General features: G+C 36.6%; 1 protein-coding gene across 2 annotated transcripts in view; it reads right to left on the bottom strand.

Annotated features, from left to right (window-relative positions):
* Positions 1 to 22,287, bottom strand: part of POL{LAMBDA} (DNA polymerase lambda (POLL)) — a 149,247-nt gene that overhangs the window by 104,270 nt on the left and 22,690 nt on the right. For both annotated transcript variants that reach the window (XM_090006061.1, XM_090006062.1), the window contains exons 2-5: positions 12,367 to 12,504; positions 10,779 to 11,195; positions 10,452 to 10,530; positions 10,228 to 10,358 (exon numbers count right to left, since the gene is read on the bottom strand). In XM_090006061.1, coding sequence (XP_089862187.1) covers positions 10,228 to 10,358; positions 10,452 to 10,530; positions 10,779 to 11,195; positions 12,367 to 12,504 — 765 coding nt within the window. The remainder of the gene's footprint in view (positions 1 to 10,227; positions 10,359 to 10,451; positions 10,531 to 10,778; positions 11,196 to 12,366; positions 12,505 to 22,287) is intronic.

Here is a 22,287-nt window from a genome sequence, read left to right on the forward strand (position 1 = left end):
TGTCCCATTCTCTCTCTCTCACTCTCTTCTACCTCTCTAACCCTCGAAGCATCTTCTGATCCCACGCCTGCAACTCGATACCTTGAAGAGAAGAGCCGACCCCTCCGGTGGTGGTGCTGTCCAGGCCGACCGACCCCTCTAGTGGATGCCGCAACACCCTCGCCAGATAATGGTAGGTTACTGTTTTTTTTCTGTAGGTAACTCGCGTGTTGGGGGTGTGAGTGAGTGGGAAGGGGGAATCGAAAATCCCCAAATCACGATGGGTGTTGTGACAGTTGGGGATTTCAGTAAATCCCACGCCGGAAAACCCCCAAACCCTAACCCTAAAGTCTCAAATCCAAATCGATTTGGGTGGGGGTTCGACTCTTGGTTGTATACTGTAATACATTTTATGAATTTTAGTTATATCAGTTACCATTATAATGCACAAGTTGTTAAAATGTGAAAGGGTTCCTAAATAATAGAAATTCTTTTATAATAGAAATTTACTTGTAGCAAGTTAGCCGATCCCTTGAGTCTGGTTCATTTAAGATTACATAACAATGGTTATCAAACTCCTGTGATGCTTAACTGAATCTGTGTAAATGAGTAAAGTCTAACCTGTTATCAGATTACCTTTCCGGTCATTTCTCTATTAATATGTTGTTATTAATTGCTATTAAGTCTGAATACCTATGTTTTAACTACCTGTAACCAGACTTTATTCATTTTTATCAGAATTAAATTCCTCTGATTACATGTGTACAGTGATGACATTTGTGTATCATTAAAGTAGGTATACTTTAGGAATTTCCTGGTAATCATACATATAGTCAGGGTTTGAACCCTTAGGGTGTTCGATAGAAAATGGATTTGGGTTTTTCCTGAATAAATGGTATTAGGAACTGTGATAAAATCACTGTGGGATGATTCATGTTTCATTCTTGTATATGCATGCTTCATGATTATATTGATCAACAGGGTGACTGGAATAAATGTTCAACATTTATGAGCTATGGTAGAAGTCACAATTATTATTTGAGGTTGTGCAAGGTTGCAGCGGCGCCACACAGCTTATGGTTCTGTGATATTTACCAGTATATTTGTGACTCAAACAGATTGTGGTTATGTGATTATGCTGCATGGCTTTCAAGATAAAAAAAAATCTGGTTGCCGGTTCTCAGGGTTGAAACGGCTGATCGGAATTGGTGATATGTTTAAACAGTAAATTGTGAGTTTGCATGATTGACATATTAAAATAGTAAATCAGGAATGTGTGTTTTGTTAAAATAACAAATCTCTAAGAGTATGACAGTCTAGAGATGTTATGCTATTTTGATGGTTGTAATACTAGAGCAATACGTTAATTTGGGGATTTCTATTAAGTCTGAAGTTTTCTATTAGTTTGTTAGATGGGATCAGATCTGAGTACTTGAAACCATGTATAAGCGTGTATAATTGTATGCATGATGTTGGGTGAAATTAAATATGTTGCAGTCTCATAAGTTTCTTTCTCATAGTTAAAGTATGCTGAATATGATTTGTTTAAGTGGAATTCATTGTTTTCTCAGAATAAATTGGATTCAATCATGTGCTTCTTAGTGATGTTCGAGATACATTATCTGGTATGTCTTGTTCGGTCGATGTTGCAATATGTTGTTAATATTGTCATTTAATATGCTATAACAAATAAAAGATAGTTTCACTTAGTAGGGTATTACATTGGAAAACCTTGCCTAATGGACAATATGGGTTGAATACCCGATACGGGTATTGGAACTATTAGCTTGTAGGCTATGACAATGAAACTGATGAAAAAACTTATTATAAATGGTTGAATGCCTAACTGGTTTAAAGACACCGGGCATTGTGCTTGACTGGTTTAAAGGCACCGGAGCACCTTGGGTGGGTTATGCAATCAATATGGCAAATAAATGGGGATTGTCCTATTTCACCTTAGTAAAATGACTAAGGTTAGGAATTCTACTGCTCTGGTAGTGGGGGGAAGTTGGGGAAAATGCCCCGTACTTCGAGAAATAAATTAAATGAAAAGATTAACCCACTCAGTTCTTGGGCTTACCTTGGAGAGGGTAGGTGGTACAAAACTCTGGGGACACGTGTTTTGGTTTCGAGCGTAAAGCGACTCGTTGGTCCCAGTCCTCAGAGTTGGGGGACCCGGACTACCAATATATCCTAGGTGGTAGCTCTTTTGTTCTTCTGCGGAAGTTAGGGATGCATCCTGTTTTGGTTTTGGCCCTCGGAAGTTTCTCTCGGTCATTGGCCGCTCCCTTGGGATTTCAGTCACAGTTATAATGTTCGGGATAATGAAACAACCTTTAATAATATACCCCCGAACGTTCTCTTCTGTGATGGTTGCCTTGGCCCGTGTGTACCCGCAGGATAAGAAAAGATAAACATCAACTAGAACAGTTAGGTATCACTGTGTTGGAGTCATTAAAGAGACATTTGCATACTCTTTCATCATGCTTTATACTCGGTGCTTATGATGAAACGACATCCTAAACCGTGCATATATTAGTTAATTGAATTCATATTATGGATGTTATATCGATGTTTTTCATGTTAGTGTAAGTTCTGCTTTAATTGCTTAATACCTTACTTGCTTAATTGTTGTAGTTGCATAAAATGTTTTTTGTGCTTAAGTATAATTGTTACATGATCTACCTTTCTAATTAGATATATGTTTGTTGTTGCTGTTGCATCGAATTCCTTATGTGTTTATGTTTAGACTGAAATTCAAACACGACACCCACATCACACACTTGACACATGATTTACTTGCAAGAATAATTACAGTTTTCCTACTTAGACGTGGTAGTCTAATTCCTATAACTTTTATCATTTTCAGGCACAGAGTAACTCTACGAGCAATGCGGGATGAGGCGCTGACCAAGACTTGATCTGTTTGTTCCCTAGCGATCCTACTTTTTTTCAGTTTGGAAATTTTAGTTTGAGATTCATAATGTGAAAAACTCTGATGTTGGATTCTATTATTATTGAAATAAAAATAAATGGTGTGGTTTGCTTTTACCTTCTTGTATCGTTCTGAAATGCTTAACCCTGGAATCATTTGTGGTTTCCGCTTCAAAAAAAAAATCCCTCAAATTTAGGGTTAAAATTTCGGGGCGTTACAGTAAGTGACATGCTTTCTCAAGCATTTTATGTTGAATAAAATATTTCATTTTTTTACATTGTAGCCCTTAAGTGGCTTGTATTTGTGTCTCTTGGAGAGTTTTGTATCTTTCCCATAAGTGGCACTAGCTCAAGCACTTGGGTACCTGGGTTCATGTTTGTATCTTCCAAATTTGGATCTGTATCTGTAACGACCCCAACTCATACCTTTGGAAAATGCGGATTTTTTTTTTCTAAGAGTTGCGGAAAACTTTTCAGATACCTGGGGTCCCTACAGTTCCAATTTCAGTTGGATAACCACACACCACAAACAAACTTACATTTATCATCCATAACCAACCAACTAAATTCTTTTATTAATGAATCAATAAGAATCTCATACTTAATGTCAAAAGAAAAAATAGCAACTGCAGGAAATAAAAAGAACTAGAAGAAACAAAAGTAGAGTCACTATGTCCGTAAGTGAAGCAGTCCGAAGCAAATGTGACCCTCGTATCCCCCACGAAGCGAGTCGATTTCACTGATCACCTGTGTCTGGGAAAAACCAATAAAAGAAGAGGGTCAGAAATTCGAGGAATTCTGCGTACAGGTTTCCCTAATGAATCAAATAAGAAAAAGATCATAATTAAGATCCATGTAATAATTTGAGGAATACGGTTATAATCAATTCATAAGACAATTAACCATTCATGCAGAATTAAACATTGAACATGAAGAAACACGAAATAAGTAACATTGATCACAATTTAATCAATAAGGCAATTAAATGCAAAAGAGATCAACATCATGTAATGATCATCATATAACAACCAAGTGAACAGGTAAACATGCATGAACTAATGCATAGCAAGAATATGCATAATTTATGTGCAATGCATGAACCCTTTATTATCTTTCATTTAAGCTCCCCTCTTTCCATATGCATGTCTTATTAAATGCACATAATCTTTAAATTCCTCTTTTTAATTTACCATTGCACGCGGATACACCAAACGGGTACAGTCTCCGAGGTCAAGTAAGGTTCCCGAGGTAGCTTAACACACAATTTGTATTTTATTACCAGGTTCTAAACTTAGCCCTTGACCGATATCAGGAAACAGCATCATCCATCAGAACATTGGAAAACAGCATCCAATGTCGGGGACACCATGAAAAACAGCATCCGCTAGCGCCACTTTATTGGTATACCAAACAACAACAGTTGTGTCAAAACACACCACCCCCAGGAAAAGTGGTGGACTCTCCCTAAAACCGTGGTCAGGAGAAGAGCCTCAATATCGGGTTCAGGGGCAAAAACAACGCACACGGAGTTTTTGTATCCTCACGGTTTCACCCAAATCGCAACCTCCAAGATTCCCTACACTAAAGAAGGAACATCAATGAAACATAAATTATAATGTTATTCATTTTCTTTTATCTCGTTATTAATTCATCTCTTTTCATCAGCATGCAGAATGAATAACATAAACTTGCAAATCAGCATGCAAAGATAAGCTCGCAAATCAGCATGTGCAGCTCTTCACGGTCTACTACCCGTGGCAACAATAAAACAGCGCAATTAAAACCATAATATAAATGTGATTTTTGCGATACATTTTAAACAATTAAAGAAGGAGCAACACAAAGCTCAAGGCCCATCAGGCCCACGATGATTCCTTTCGATCATCGATGCACCATATGCAAAAATCATGAATAGCATACCACAATGCATCACTTTTGAATGTTTCACAATGTACATTTAATGCGCACAAAACAATGATAAGCATATGCATGCATATGAATTCTCAATCTCATATCCATTGCATGTTTCCCTCGGATTCGCATATTCATGTCAAATGCATGATTTCCTTTAGTATTTGTATGCATGATTTCCCTGCAATACACACGTACAACAGCTATGTGCACACTCATACAACCACTCGCATGTAGACATACTTCAATTCCATGTAGACTCATGCATGAGAAAACAGCCAAGTGTTACCATTTGTAACACAGCATAAGCTATCCTATGTATCTTGATCACAATGTAAATGGGCATGAACAAAATACATAAACATAAATCAAGATAGATTTGGTGTCCTAAGATTGCCTTTTATATTATGATAAAAATGCACAACACTTGCACCAAATAGATAGCATTAGAAGTGGATCACAATTTACAGATAGATCTAGATTTGTGCCTGGTGGCATAAAAAATTTGAAATAACCATATATTGCCTGGTGGCATAAATTGTCTCCACTAATGGAGACAATCTAAAGAATAATCAGTTCATTTCCAGATTTCAGGCTACTGCTCAACAAAGTCTAAACCAACTTTTCAAAACAGAATGCTACAAGGATATTCTTGGTACTATTATGAGAGTCCACATAGCTGGTTCAAGTTCCGTTCATTTCAAAACCTACATGCCGATCTATGGCTTGTTTCAAAAATGTATTGGCATGATAGTTAAAATGTTGTTCGTGAAGAACAAAATAATAAACTCCTCAAGTACCAAAACATTTTCCAAGAATTTTGAAGGTTGACAATAATATGAATATTAGGCACATGGTCTAAGTAGCATTGGTGAACACTGGGCGGCCTGGACCAAGACCATGTTGGCTTACCAAACAGAAGCTTCTAGCACTGGTTACTGGACAAAAAAAAAGTTGTGTAGGATAGTCACCCAAGACACGAGTCAACAAATCAACAATCATACACCACAATCTTAGTAAACCATATACAATCTTTCTAGGACACTGAACTTGGAAACAGATTGTCTGCAAACATGGTATGACACAGATAACAAGGCCCAGTCGAAATACATCAAACTAAAGGACATCTTTTGTGATGTCGACATGATTTGTTCTCAACTAAACCAACTGCCCAGCGTATGCACATTTATCTGAGATCTTCTAGTCGATGTAGATATCCCAGCAAAAGTAAGCTAAGACCAAAAACAGAAAGCACATAAACATAATGTATTTCAAATCCTCAAAAAAAATATCGCTCATATGTCAAGATAGATAATTCTCATGCAGCTAAATTTTATACTAAGTGGACGGAGAGCCTCATTCAAATTTGAAAATTTTATGCATAAACTAAAACAGGTACGCCAACTTTTCCCATACAATACAACAAGAAGTCAGCTGCTTTGCAATAATGTTAACTAGATATTATCCCACATTAAGATTTGAAGAGTCATATTTACAGAAATGATTTATATGCAGATTAGGACAGTTATATATATTATGTACATACAAATACACAACCCAAGGATTGATACTTATCAAGAAAGCATATAAAAAAAATGAGTATGTTAGAAGAAAATATAACTCAATGACGTTCAAATAGCACACCCTCAAGAGTCTTGATTTAACCAGATCCAGATGTATCTAAACTTAAGGCAGACTTACCAACCCACTACACAAATCCCCTTAGGGTTTTTACGTTCTTTAACTCCATATGATTCGATCCACCGAAAGCCCAAAAGAGAAAAAGGAAATTCAAGGTGGGGTTTCCCCTCAAAATATTGTATGGAATCCGGTCCATATTCCATTCCTCACTCGATTTCAAGAGAGAGAGCCCGTACCTCAAAAATCCACGTTTGAAGGTTGCGGCTATCGTGAGAGGGCGAGCGATTCCACCGGCCTCGACTGCTCCGGTGTCGTGGAGGGGATCATTGTGCCGGCGTCGGATGGTTGTCGAGGTACGCCGGAGATGAGACCGGCGGCACCTCCTTGCCGACGAGAGAGAGAGACACAGAGAGAGAGAGAGAGACGAGGGAAGAGGGTGAGACCCCCCTCTTCCACTTCCTTTTATCGCTGAAACCCCCCCCCTCTTGCCGAGAGGCGCGGGGTTTCGGTTACTCCTGCCGTAACCGACCCCCTTCCTCCCTTCTGGTAACAGCAAGAATCATGCCCTAGGCACGATTCTTACATTTCCCCTTCTTTTAAAAAGATGCAGCCCGATATCGGGTTTTAAAAACCCTATCGGGTTACGGATCCGGGTCGGGTCCGACCCGGGTCTAAGAGCTCTTTTTTTTAATTTTTATTACTCACCTGTTACGGGGGACGCGACTCGGGTCCGAACCCGGGACCCGGTGCAGATTCGATGATTATTAGGGTCCACAAGTTTGGATCCGCTACCCATTGCGAAGTGGATCCATAAGCTGGGTCCAAATGGATCCAACTTGGATCCCTTACATATTTTTATAAATCTTTTTATTAATTTATTAAATTATATATATATATATTTCAAATATGATATTATTTACATATGGATCCTGGATCCGAAAGGTGGATCCCAGGCCCATAACACATAAATTATGCAGATTTACGCATAAAAATTCGTGGTTATTACAATATCACCCTTGAGGTTATAAATACTAAGATGAAAAGAGATGATGGAAAGCCTTTGGATGACTCAACTCCCTAGAGAGGGATGATTAGAACTCTATGTTATCTTTCTATTACTAAATCAGATATTCACATACTATCTATTATGTCAGCCAATTTCAACAATCTCCCACCACAGTACATATGAGTGTTGTGATGAGGATTGCTTGACATGTCAAAAATACTATTAATAATGGATTGTTTTATCTTCCTCTCCATTAAAAATGATTGTTTATTCTAATTCTGATTGGAGAGGGGATGTAAATGATCATCGCTCAACCACCAGTTTTGTATTTTTTTAGGTGATTCATTTGTGTCATGGAGATGCAAGAAGCAGCAGAAGGTGTCCTCATCTATTGAAGTTGAGTATAGGGCCATGACAACGACTACTTCGGAAATTGTGTCGTTGAAGCAACTTCTTGAAGACATGGGTGTCCACATGGCTCAACCCTCCAAGCAATGTTGTAACAATAAGAGTATAGTTTATATCACCAACAATAATACCTTTTATGAACGTATTAAGCATATCGAGATGGATTGTCATTATGTTCATGAGGAGTACTTGAGAGGAACTATCACGCTTCCATATGTTACATCCAAGTACCAGTTGGTTGATTTTTCCACCAAGGCTCTTCCATCACGACGATTTCAATTTCTTTTGGGCAAACTTTTGGTGATATAACTGTAAGTTTGAGGGAGGGTATTAAATGATCTATACAGTTTCTTTGTATATGTTATATATATGTATGCTCGTGTATATATACCCATATATGTATATATATATATATATATATATATATATATATATATATATATATATATATTATTTTATTTGGGATAGAATAGGATTTTTTTATTTCTTATTTTTTGTATTTTTTGTTGTAGTCAACCTAGATTGACTAGCCATTAGAGCTAGTCTAACCGCTAGATTTTCTAGTTGTTCGACTAAGTCTAACATCTAGATGGCCTCCCTCTTTATATATATATATATATATATATATATATATATATATATATATATATATATATATATATATATATATATATATATATATATATATATATATATGTATATATAGATATATATAGATATATATATAGGGGATCTTCCCCTCCTATTCTTTCAATATTTTTTGTATGAATTTTATGAGTGATTTATTAATAAAATTAATATTTTTTATGTGAGTGTTCTCTTGCCCTTAGTGGCTTGTGTTATTGGCCTTATTGGCTGGTGTGTACTTAGTGGTTTTGTGTGTGTACCCTTCCTACTTCATTACAGGGATTGCATGGAAATCCAATCTTCCCTCTTTAAAAACCTTTTTTTGAAAATTAAAATGCTTTCCCAATCTATATATTTAGCTCACATGGTTTTCTAAGGATCTAGTTTGCCTCTATCTCATTTGTAGACATCTTTCTCGGATTTTTTCTTATGAAAAAGTTACAAAACAAAAAGAAAGAAAGAGACAAGAATGGAAGAAGAATAAGAAGAATACGAAATTGAAAACCCACGTTCACACATCTAATATTCGAGAAAACAATCCCAACTACTGGAGCAGCTGAAGGCAAATCTAGGGGTGTAAGTTCCTTTTGTCTTATTTTGCTCTTTTTTTTTCCTTATGGGGGATGAAACCTCAAATCAACAACCATAGAGCATGACCAATGTGCAATTGGGTGATCAACCACACGTTTTGCACATTGTCTATTTTGGATTTTTTTGAAACTTTTTTAGAAACAAGTCCAAGTTCCCCAAACCCATTTCATTCTCAAATGGTGACTCCAAAGTCCAAACCAATGAAGTGAATATCAGATCAACTTGGATCAAGGTGTCTATACCTACAAAAGACAGATTCTATATTTTACAAAACAAATAAGATATCGAAAGGGATGAATCAAAGATATTACAAAACATTCAATATTTTCAGCACAAATTAGTGCCTAATTATGCAAACAAGACTTCCTAAAACCAGAGAATTTGAAATATAAAAGGGAAAACAATGTGCTTCTTCATGTCAGTTGAGAACCTTAGGCCCTCATTAACAAGGGGTGAGTACCCAGAACATAGATATCTAGCTTTGAGTCTCCCAGCCACAATCAGCCCTGCCAGTAAATAGCATCCATAACCACTCGGTCAATATGGCCTTATCAATTGCACAGAATCCCAAATAGTAAGTGTCCATGCTCCCTACCGCCACAACTCACCTGCATATCAATGCATACATCCACATCCATCGACACCACTTACACAGCCAAAGGCACTTCATACAGGTGTATGTGCACATGTGCTTGGCCCTCTAACATCATTCAAGTTAAGTGGGATGTATGTAATTATCCAACAAATCAAGTTTCATTTTCATCCAAACTCCAGTAGTTCACAGTGAGACCCATACCTCTTCCACCCATATGACAGCAAATCAGGACTGGGTGCATTATCCTCCAGGCTCATGTAAAAATCAATCACAGAAACAAGAACAGCTGAAGAGATTTGAGGGAATTATACTCCAGGCTCATGTAAAAACCAATTACAGGAACAAGTAAATGCAAATGAAACTAAATACCCTCCGAAAACAAGAAATCAACTAACGGATTTCAAAGGGCTGATGGTAAATTTATAAAAGAGTGAGCAATATAAAACTATGTGCATTGAAAAAATGGTGAACAAAATGCCGAGTATAGGACTAGACATTAATGGATGTAGTATTGAAGTCAAAAGATATTGCCTACATGATCTTGCATTGCTTTTCCAATTGCAGGCAGGTGTTTAACCTGATCAACACTCTGAATCTTGAAAGGTAATTTTTCAATAACTGGAATAGCCTTGTAGTAGCTGAATGACCTCCTGTTATCTCCAAGAGCTGTACAAATTTAACATAGCAATATAACAACATAGAAAGCATAAGATGCATACATTCTAACGTAAGATTGTTAAAATGAGCCTCAGACTATACCTCTGTAGATATTGATGAGTTTGCCAAATATTTCTGTAATATTCCAATTCAAGTCTGGTGGCTTGTAAAGCAAGGATGACTGCAAAGCACCGAGGTGATAAGGATATGATTACAAGATTTTTTGACTACTAAATTAAACAAAGAAACAGATGAACATTCATGAAGCCACTGAATTGATCAGATTCACTGTTTTTTTTAATTATCACACTCATCCTGTCTAAGTACTTATCCCTAGCAATTCCCTCACATTGTAAACTTTTGGAGGAGCAAATGCCGGACATAAAGAAAAATATAGATGCTAGAGAAGGGCCAATAAATGGATCTTACATCTTCATATGAAGTTTCACCATTATTGCTTTTGTCAGATGTTACAGAATCAAGATCAGACTGGGGACCATATACACCAGCAGAATTCTCACTACTTGATTTCTTCCTTTCATCGTCACTTTTGTAATGATCTTCTGGCACTGTTGAATATTCATCAATTTGGACACTAGTCTTCCTGTTGTCTTCTGAACCTACTCCATGAGTAATATTTGCATCCTCTGAATCTAGCTTGGCCTTTTTACCACCTTCGAACTCCTCATCACTGGCATTTCCATCAGTAGAATCTCGAAAAGCTCCTGGTACAGTTTGGCCATTTTGACATGCAGATTTACTTTCTAAGTCAATACGGTATGAATCCTCCAATGCTCTTTGGCCTCTCTTCAAGCTGTCTTCCAACCATTGGAATGTGAGAACATTCTGCAACGATATATGTGGAGAAAGGTCAATACGAATGACAATTTCTAACAGACTACTTTGCCATTTTTTTTTTTGGAGAGTAACAGACTACTTTGATGTTAGGATGGACATACCAGCCCTACATGATCTTTACTGCAAAAGCTAAATGACAAATGAACAGTAGTGAAAACAAAAAATCTGCACGAAGGCAGCCAGAAGATATATCAAGTCATGTATGCAGTTCAGATAAGTGCATCAAACACAATTTCTAACAATATTGTGCCATTTCAAAGGCAAAATAGATTTCTCTTTTATGCCATTGATGTTAAGCTGATGATTAAATTATTAATTGAATAAGGGGTTAACCTATTTCAGAAGCCACATAGACCTAGCAATTCATCAAAAGATACAGGGAACTGCATGTTTTGAATATAGTAAGGCAACACAGGCTTTCTTGCTTGATCATATTATATTGTTGATTCCTTAGTCATATATGTCTATGAATTGTATCATCTGTTATTATATGCAAGAATAGAATATAAATATGTATATTGCACATGACCATGATTTCCACTTCCAATACAAATATCAATCAGAATGATTGCTATGCAATACAATACATGATTTCTTCAAGATCATAACAGTAAAAAGAAGGCCTAGATGGATGTTTTGGAAAGCCAAGTCCACGTAAAGTGGTCATACTTATTGACAGTATACATAATTGTTACTACATGATAGATCGTTCTGGTTTTTTTTCTCTCCCCCCCCCCCCCCCCCCCCCTCTTTCAAGAAGAGTGTGTCTAATCATGCAAGCTACTCCAGCATTAAAAAACAGACTCCATTCAGAAGAGTTGATGATTGCAACCTGAAAAATCTTGAAAATGTAAGAGTTTCTATCATGATGATAGCATTAGATCAGGCTACACTAGCTAACGTTATGGTGAATTCGGTTCAACACAAGAAGCGTTTTGGAAACCTGATTCAAGAAATGTGTGATCAAAAGATTTACAAAACCATGGTAACAATTAGTACACTGGCACAAAAGAGCAACATAGCATTTGATCTTCCATAGGCAAAATCAGATGTGTAAACTATTGATTTCTATATGAATGGCGCTATGGTAGATGATACACAATAGGACAAATTAATTTCTAAATCCAAATACCCAGTATCACACAAGAAAGAAACATACAATTTTCATGTCAATGAGATATTGCTGGCCCACTTCTTCAAGAAGAAACTTTGAAGATGTTGCTAAAGCATGAGTGACCATCTTGGAAAGATGATCTTCAACCGTTGCTCCCATTTGCAACAGCCTCTGCTTCCAAATCTAGAGAAAGAGTATGATTAATAAATGAAATTGAACTTTACCATTGCTAAAAACTAACAATATAAGCATAGCACACAACTTCTCAAATAATGATCATAAACTCATTTTAACATGCTTGCTTCAAGATGACCAACATATTTTTGGAAGCTGGTATTTATAGATTCCGGCAAGGATGTCATCATTTAATAGTTCACTAACATTCACACTAATGTTCAGATTTATAATGACACAAACCAGAGTTACTGGAAGCTTCTTAGATAGGTGGGAAGCCCGCTTCTCAGAAACTCGCTTCGGAAGCGCGATTCTCCTTTCTTCTGAAACTTGATGGGAATCTCGATTCTCCCAGGCATCTCCAATGCTTTCCACACACTTCATCTATTCTTATTATATGTTTTTTCACTCCACTTTTTATGTTTTTTATGTGTTTTCTCTCATGCTTCTCACTCACTTCCATGTGCTTTCTCTAAATTGAAGTCATCATTTTTTAGGTTTTGTTAAAAATTTAATTCTTACACTAAAAAATCATGAAATTTAATAATAGTCACTGTTATTTTAGTTTTTATTTGCCCTCCATTTCTATTCTCATTCAATTCTTATATTGCTTCCGCTTCCTATACATTTTAAAATGCATCACTTCTCGCTTCTTGCTTCCGCTTCCCGTATCATTTTCTGCTTCCACTTCCTAGTCTGGCAACTTAGACAAAAACCCTGAGATTATAAACCTTCGGAGATATTCTCTTATCGTAAATTGTGTTAAATTGTATCTCTCTTATGTAAAAATTACATATATATATATATAAAGAGATACATATACATATATACATCATGTATATATGTATATGTATCTATACAACAACAACAACTACGCCTTCATCCCAAAACAATTGGGGTCAGCGATATGAACCAAAAAAGAAAATCATTTTGGGTCTTCCACATGAATCCTTTTCCTCCAATCATTTCTATCCAATGCCATGTCCTCGGTGAGGTTCAAAGCATTCATATCCTTTCCTATCATCTCCATCCAAGTCTTCCTAGGCCTACCCCGACCTCTTTTAACTAATATATTTTCTCATTTCTCCAACCTTCTAACTGGAGCATCATTAGGCCTTCGCCGAATATGTCCAAACCACCGTAAACGATTCTCTCGCATCTTATTTTCAATGGGTGCAACACCTACCTTCTTGCGTATATCCTCATTCTGAATCTTATCTTTTATTGTATTTCCACACATCCATCTAAGCATCCGCATCTCAGCTACACTCATTTTTTGGATATGATGTCTCTTGGCAACCCAACATTCTGTACCATATAGTAAAGCGGGTCTAATAGTCGTCCTATAAAACTTTCCCTTCAACATTCTGTACCATATAGTATCTATCTTTATATATATATATATATATATATATATATATATATGTAAATATATATGTTTCTCTCTCTTCTTGTAAAACCCGCAAGGGTATTTTAGTCATTTCCCTTCCTTTTGCGCATATTCATAATTATGAATATGTTGTAATATTTTTTGTACTTTTACTTTTTCTTTTTTCTATTCATTTTATTTTTTCTTTTTTGTTTGACTCAGGTCAACTTGGAGGGGGCTCCAACAGCTAGTGGAGCCCCTCCAAGGCTCCTTGCTTCTTATAAATAGGGGAGTTCCCCCTTTGTAAACTTCACTTCTTAGAGCTTTTGTTTTCCATTCTTCTCAATAAAATTCTTTATATGTTGTATGCCTTTGTGTATTTGAGTTTCTTTATTGTACCTTCGTGTACATTCGTTCTAAGTGTTCTTGTGCATTTGTGCACATCGGTGGTGTTGTGCTTATCGCACACTTTATCTCTTTTTTTGAGATATTTTCACATGGTATCAGAGCTAGGCTTAAAGGAAAAGAAGATCGTGCATTTTTCTCTCTTCGTTGGAGTACCTCGTAAAGCGTGTCATTAAGTTGCGGTGGTTGGAGTGAAGACTCGGTCCTTCATTCTATATTTTAGAAGCTTTCTACATCAAGAAGGAACTCATTTCGCATTGTGGTACGCATTTATTTCTCTTTGTATCCTCTCTAATGGGCGAAAAGGATTCACACTTCTCTCTTGGCTTCAAATTAAATGGAACGAATTATCATGTATGGGCCAGGAATATGGAGGCCCATATAAAAGGAAAGGGGCTTTGGGGATATGTTCAAGGAACTATTCCCGAACCCGAACCTAAAATTACTATCCTTGAGAGAGGGGAGATCAAGGTTCTTGAGGGAGAAGAAAGAGAAAAGGCTTTTGAAGATTACAATAAGAAGCATGAAGAGTTGGAAATGAAAAATTACAAAATACTCTCATGGTTCTTCTCTTCGGTTGAGACCAAAACTAATGCCAACATTCTAAAGTTCAAAAAGGCATATCAAGTATGGGAATATCTTGAAAGAATGTATACTTCAAGAGATTTGTCCCATAAATATTATCTCCAAAAGAAGGCTTTAACCCTTCAACAAGGAGAAATGTCTGTTAGAGAGTATTTTGCCGAGTTATCCACTATTTGGGATGAACTTGCTTTCCAAGAACCTAAATGGAGTGGTGAGGCTATTGAATTGAGGGCCAAACAATTAGAAGAGGATCATTTCTTTAACTTTTTAAATGGGCTTAGACCCGAGTTTGAACAAACTAGATCCTCTCTCTTGTCTTCTTTCTCTTCTCCTTCATTGGAAGATGTGCTTACCAAATTAAGTGGAGAAGAAACTAGATTGGGAATGAATAAAATCAATCTAAGTGTGTTGGTTGTTCCCTCTAAAGATGAGGATGAGGGTGCTTATGCCGTCTCAAGACCGGGGAATAATGTTAAAACCTATAAACCCCCTCATTTTAACAAAAATCAAGGAGGAAGAGAAAATGGTGGGCATTATGGAAGAAGAGATTATAGTAAGATCATATGTCATTTTTTGCAAAGAACCGGGTCACATTAAATCGGTATGCCCTAAATGGAAGAAGATGGTGGCTATGTCTACTACTTTCCAATCAACCAAGGAGGAAGGTCCATCAACTTCCAACCATGCTACTTTGTCTCTCAATCAAATCATGGAAGCTCTTCAACCACTCCTCAAGGGATCCGTTTCCGGAGCCGCCATGACCACCTTTTCTCCTCTCGGTAAGACTCTTTGGCTCTTAGACTCGGGTGCATCCTTTCATATGACTCCAAATGTTTTTGCACTTTCTAAATACTCAAAAAATTTGTCACCCTCTTTTGTCTCTACCGCGGATGGGGCTTCTCTTGAAATAAAATGAATTGGTGATTTTGAATGACAAGGTTTTTCTATTCCTAAAGTTAGATTTATACCAAAACTAAATTTAAATTTGCTTTCTGTCTCTCAACTATTGGATCATGGGTGTGATATCAAATTCTCATCAAATAAATGTTGGATACAGGATCGTCGGTCCGGGAAGTTGATTGGGGAAGGCTCTAGGAAGGGAGATCTTTATCTCATGGAATTTCTTCAAATTCCAAAAACCTCTTTTTGTAATGTTGCCCAACATAAAAATATAAATGTTTGGCACAAACGCCTTGGGCATCCAAATATTGTCAAGCTTTCTTATTTACATTTTGCTAAAACTTTATGTAAAGACAATTTCAATTGTAATGATTGTATTCCTGGTAAAATGAGAAGCTTACCTTTTGGACAAAGAACTATGTTTTCAACTAAGCCTTTTGAAATTGTGCATTCGGATGTTTGGGGACCGGCACCCGTTGTGTCTAAGGGAGGTTTTTTGTATTATGTTATTTATGTGGATGATTTCTCTAGGTATAGTTGGATATACTTCCTCAAACATAAACATGAGGTTTTCTCTACTTTTAAGGTTTTTCACATGTTAATACAAAATCAATTCAATAGTAAATTACAAATTCTTAGAACTGATTCCGGGGGAGAATATCTCTTAAATGATTTTAAAAGTTATATTGAAAATAATGGGATTGTTCATCAAAGGTATTGCCCCAAAACTCCTCAACAAAATGGGTTGGCCGAACGAAAACATAGACACATAATTGAAACTACAAGAACTTTACTCATTTCTCAAAAAATTCCAAAAAGATTTTGGGCCGAAGCGGCTCTTGCATCGGTTTATCTCATCAACCGACTCCCATCCAAAAACTTGAATCAAATATCTCCATATGAAATCTTGTATAAAAAAGAACCCGACTACAATAGGTTAAGGATTTTTGGTTGTAAATGTTTTGTTCTCACCGATAAGAATGATAAATTATCTCCCAAAGCTATTCTTTGTGCTTTTTTGGGATATTTGGAAACTCAAAAAGGGTTTAGGTGTTATGATATTAAAAATGATAAACTATATGTTTCAAGAAATGTAACATTTTTAGAAAACATAAGTGGTTTTGAAGAACACAAAACTCATGAAGATAATGCCGATTACTCTTTTTTGTTTGAACTATTATCTAGAAATGAAGATTTTTTTAGCGATGATGAATTGAATGAGAATGAGGATATAAGTGAAAGTATTCCTCAAACCATTCATGATGAAGAAGAAATGATAAATGAACCAATTACCTATACACATAGAGATTAAAGCACTTTTAGGAGTGCAATAGAGAAATATAGTGACCTTAGTGAATCTTCCAACCACTCTCGAAGAACTGAAAGATCTAGGAAAAATCCTTCTAGATTTATATCCTATGAGTTTTTTTCTCCAAAGCATAGGGCATGTCTTAGTGTCATTCACTCATATCAAGAACCTAGAAATTTTAAGGAAGCTAAGGAAATGATAGAGTGGAGGGATGCCATGGACAACGAACTTAGAGCCCTCAACAAAGCCAAAACTTGGGTTTTTCAATGTCTTCCAAAAGGAAAGAAAACAATAGGATGTAGATGGATTTTTAAAGTCAAAACCAAGAGTGATGGCACTCTCAAAAGATATAAAGTCCGTCTTGTCGCAAAAGGATATAGTCAAGAATACGGCATCGATTACGAAGAAACCTTTGCCCCTGTTGCACGAATGGTTACTGTAAGATGTTTGATCACCATTGCATCTATTAAAAAATGGAATATTTACCAAATGGATGTTAAAAATGTCTTTCTAAATGGGGACTTTAATGAAGAAGTCTACATGGATGCTCCTCCTGGTATGAACGTACCAAAGGGGAAAGTCCTTCGTTTGCAAAAAGCGCTTTATGGTTTAAAACAAGCCCCTAAGGCTTGGTATGATCGATTTAATGATGTGATGGTTCAAGATGGTTTTACCTCATGCTACACTGAGACTGCTCTGTTCGTCAAAAAGTCTGATGCAGGAATTGTGATTTTACTGTTGTATGTTGATGATATGTTGATAACAGGTAGTGACATAAAGGGCATCAGAAACATTAAAACCACTTTAAAAGAAAGGTTTGAAATGTCAGACTTGGGGTATCTGACTTACTTTCTTGGTATCGAGGTAGCCTACTCTCATAGAGGCTATTTTTTGTCTCAAACTAAACTTGCTTGTGAGATTCTTGACAGATCAGGTATTACTGATGATAAAATTTGTAAGACCCCTGAAATTGTGGGATCAAAAATGAAGATCGATGATGGGAAACCTTTGGAGGATCCTACCCCCTACCAGCAACTTGTGGGATCTCTAATGTATCTTAGCATCACAAGGCTGGACATCTCTCATGTCGTGCATACTGCAAGCCAATTTCAGCATGCTCCTACATCTGTTCATATGAGTGTCGTTCTCCGAGTTGTCAGATACATAAAGGGAACTTTAAACAATGGAGTTTTCCTTTCCTCATCTTCTGAGTTAAATTTAACTGCATATACTGACTCTGATTAGGGAGGTGATCCAAATAATCGTCACTCCACTACAGGCTTTTGCATTTTTTTAGGTAAATCCCTGATCTCATGGAGATGTAAGAAACAATAGAAGGTGTCTCTATCGTCCACCGAAGCAGGATATCGAGCCATGGCTTCTACAACTATGGAGATTGTCTGGATTCATCAGTTGCTGCAAGACATGGGAATTCCAATACAAGAACCCACAAAGTTGTGTTGTGATAATAAGAGTGCAATCTATATTGCTAAGAATCACACTTTTCATGAGCGGACAAAGCATATTGAGATGGACTGCCATTATGTCAAAGAGGCATATCTACAAAAAATCATCGATCTTCCTTATGTGACTTCAGAATATCAGTTGGCAGATTTCTTCACCAAGGCGCTTGGCTCTTCAAGATTCAACTTTCTCCTTAGCAAACTTTCGGTCATTGTGCCCTAAGTTTGAGGGAGGGTGTTAAATTGTATCTCTCTTATGTAAATATTTACATATATATATAAAGAGAGATACATATACATATATACATGATGTATATATGTATATGTATCTATCTTTATATATATATATATGTAAATATATATGTTTCTCTCTCTTCTTGTAAAACCCGCAAGGGTATTTTAGTCATTTCCCTTCCTTTTGCGCATATTCATAATTATGAATGTGTTGTAATATTTTTTGTACTTTTACTTTTTCTTCTTTTTCTTTTTTCTCTTCATTTTATTTTTTCTTTTTTGTTTGACTCAAGTCAACTTGGAGGGGGCTCAACACTAGCTGTTGAGCCTCTCCAACGGTTAGAATTCTAACCGTTGGAGGGGAGCTAGTGGAGCCCCTCCAAGGCTCCTTGCTTCTTATAAATAGGGGAGTTCCCCCTTTGTAAACTTCGCTTCTTGGAGCTTTTGTTCTCCATTCTTCTCAATAAAATTCTTTATATTTTGTATGCCTTTGTGCATTTGAGTTTCTTTATTGTACCTTCGTGTACATTCGTTCTAAGTGTTCTTGTGCATTTGTGCACATTGGTGGTGTTGTGCTTATCGCACACTTTATCTCTTTTTTTGAGATATTTTCACAAATTCTTGTTCTGTTTTTAACACTGATTTCAAGCCGCAAACATTGTATTCACTAGTACCATTTTGAGACTGTTTTGCTGAGAAGTAAATCGGTGGGGAACCATTCTCAATAAAGGGGTACCCTCACTGATTTCTGGTCCTTCCCGAAACCCAGTGATTTGCCTCGCAAGTCATGTCACTTCCAACAACACCACCCTGTCCCCCTTCTTGCTGGCTCAACATAGTTGTTTAATCTACCTGCACATTATCTAACTTCCCTTTTTCAATATTTACATTGCAATTGCAAACAGTTGTTCTTGTGCATAGGAACTATGAGGGAAGAGACAAAATTTTATTTGCTTGATTTGCATATCAACTTATTTTCATGTCAACTTTCATTAAGTTACAATTTTCTACATTTTCTGATTGTTAATTTTTACTATTTCAATTTTGTGATATCATTTTTGTGTTCAAAACCTCTACAGGAAAAAATGTGGTCGACTTGTTCTATCAGGTGGAGAACGTCATTGACTCCAATGTTTAGAAACAATATATACAGAGAGAGAAATGGGTATGTGCTAAATGAAACGTGCTAAATGGGTTTTTCTGCTCTTCGGGTGTTTTGTTTTGCAGTTCTGACCCCATAAATGTGTTGGGTATGGTCGATTTACGAGGAATCCACACCTGGATCATGTGTTTTCGATGAAAAAAATGATATTTGTAGCAGAGTTACCGGAAGCTTCTTAGATTGGTGGGAAGCTCGCTTCGACAGCGTGATACTCCTCGCTTCCGAAACTTGATGAGAACCTCGATTCCCCTACGCTTCTCCTATGCTTTCCACACGCTTCATTTATTCTTATTATATGTTCTCTTAACTTTTCATGCTTTTTATGTGTTTTCTTTGACTCTTCTCACTCACTTCCATGTGCTTTTGCTAAATTGGTAGTCATCATTTTTAGATTTTGTTAAAAATTTAATTCTTACACTAAAAAATCATGAAATTTAATATTAGTCACTTATATTTTAGTTTTTATTTGTGTTTTATTTTGATTCTCATTCAATTCTTATATTTCTTTTCTTTTTATTCCTCGCTTCCCGCTTCCTATATAGTTTAAAATGCATCGCTTCTCGCTTTCGTTTCCTGTACCGTTTTCCGCTTTCGCTTCCTAGTCTGGCAACCATGATTTGGAGTCTCAAAATTTTACAAAGATTTTGGACCATTGATTTTTCGAACGTTATAAAAACCCACCCATGTGTCAGAATCGAACACTCAAGAGCTGATCCCTATAAAATCAAGTACATAGATCACATCTGTACAATCAGAATTTAAAAATAAAACAAAAAACCTAAAAAACTCATTTAGCACGCACCCATTACTATATATATACACACACACACACACATATATATATATATATATATATTGGGGCGTTCCCTACTGAGCGACGCGTTGTACTCTATAGGCCCGGAGGCAGTGATAAATGGGCAAGGGTTACTAGGTCGTCGCCCGGAAGCGACACGTCACACCGGCGCCCGGGTGTGGTGTCAAATAGGCAAGAGTTCCCTCACTTTGTTGGACGGGTGGGGGTAAAGAAGTTAGTCGAAGACCATAAAATTAGGTTAGCCACTTGGAACATAGGGTCTTTAACTGGTAAGTTGGTAGAGTTAGTAAATGTTATGTGTAGGAGATAGATTGATATTTTATGTCTACAAGAGACCAAATGGGTAGGTGAGAAGGCAAAAGTGATAAAACCTCGGGGATATAAGATTTGGTATACAGGAATAAATAGAAATAGGAATGGAGTAGAGATTGTTATGAGTCATGAGTTTATACATAATATAGTTGAGGTCCGTAGGAAGGGTGATAAGATTTTACTTATTAAATTAGTATTAGGTACGGATATTATTAATATTATTAGTGTTTATGCACCTTAAGTAGGTTTAGATGATTCCATTAAGCGTCAGTTTTGGGAAGATTTAGATGGAGAGTACAAGGGATATTTTATGGTGAAAAGCTTTTCATCGGCGGTGACCTTAACGGACATGTAGGCATAGAGTATCCATGAGGCTATGGTATAGGAGAAAGAAACGAAACTGGAGAAAGGATTTTAGATTTTGGTTTGTCCTATGATATGATCTTAGCAAACACTTGGTTTAGGAAAAGAGAGTCTCACCTAGTAACATTTAAAAGTGGGGTTAATACGAGTCAGATAGATTTTTTCTTACTTAGAAAGAGAGATAGGGGTTGTTGCATCGATTGTAAGGTTATACCGGGAGAAAGTGTAGCTACACAACATAGAGTCTTAATTTTAGATCTTAGAATTAGACAATGCCACAAAAGGGATAGACATAGGATAGATCCTAGAATTAAGTGGTGGGCACTGAAAGGAGCTAAACAAAGAATGTTTGTAGAGCAGGTAGTTAAGGAAGTTGATTGGTGTCTCGAGGAGGATTCAAAATCAATGTGGAATAAGATAGCGAGTGACATGAGAAAGGTGACTAAGGAGGTATTGGGTGAGTCTAAAGGCGGTGCACCGCTAGGTAAGGATACAACATGGTGGAACGAGGATGTTAAATTAGCTATTAAGGTTAAAAGAGAGTGTTATAGAAATCTAAGTAAGAGTCGTGATAATGAGAATTTAGAGAAGTATATGATAGCAAACAAGGAAGCTAAAAAAGTAGTTTGAAACGTGTGGGATAAGGTATATAAGGAGGTTTATGACAAGTTGGATACCAACGAGGGCGAGAAGGATATTTATAGGCTTACAAAGATGAGAGATAGGAAATCGAGGGATCTGGGTATGGTTAGATGTATCAAAGATGAAACAGTAAGGGTTTTAGTCAAAGATGAGGAGATTAAAGAGAGATGGAAAGATTATTTTGATAAGCTATTTAATGAAAGTCATGCTCAGGATCTTGGAGACTTCTCCATT

Source organism: Nuphar pumila, chromosome 5 (genome assembly GCF_984573655.1).
Source record: "Nuphar pumila chromosome 5, dmNupPumi1.hap1.1, whole genome shotgun sequence".
Classification (NCBI taxonomy): Eukaryota; Viridiplantae; Streptophyta; class Magnoliopsida; order Nymphaeales; family Nymphaeaceae; genus Nuphar; species Nuphar pumila.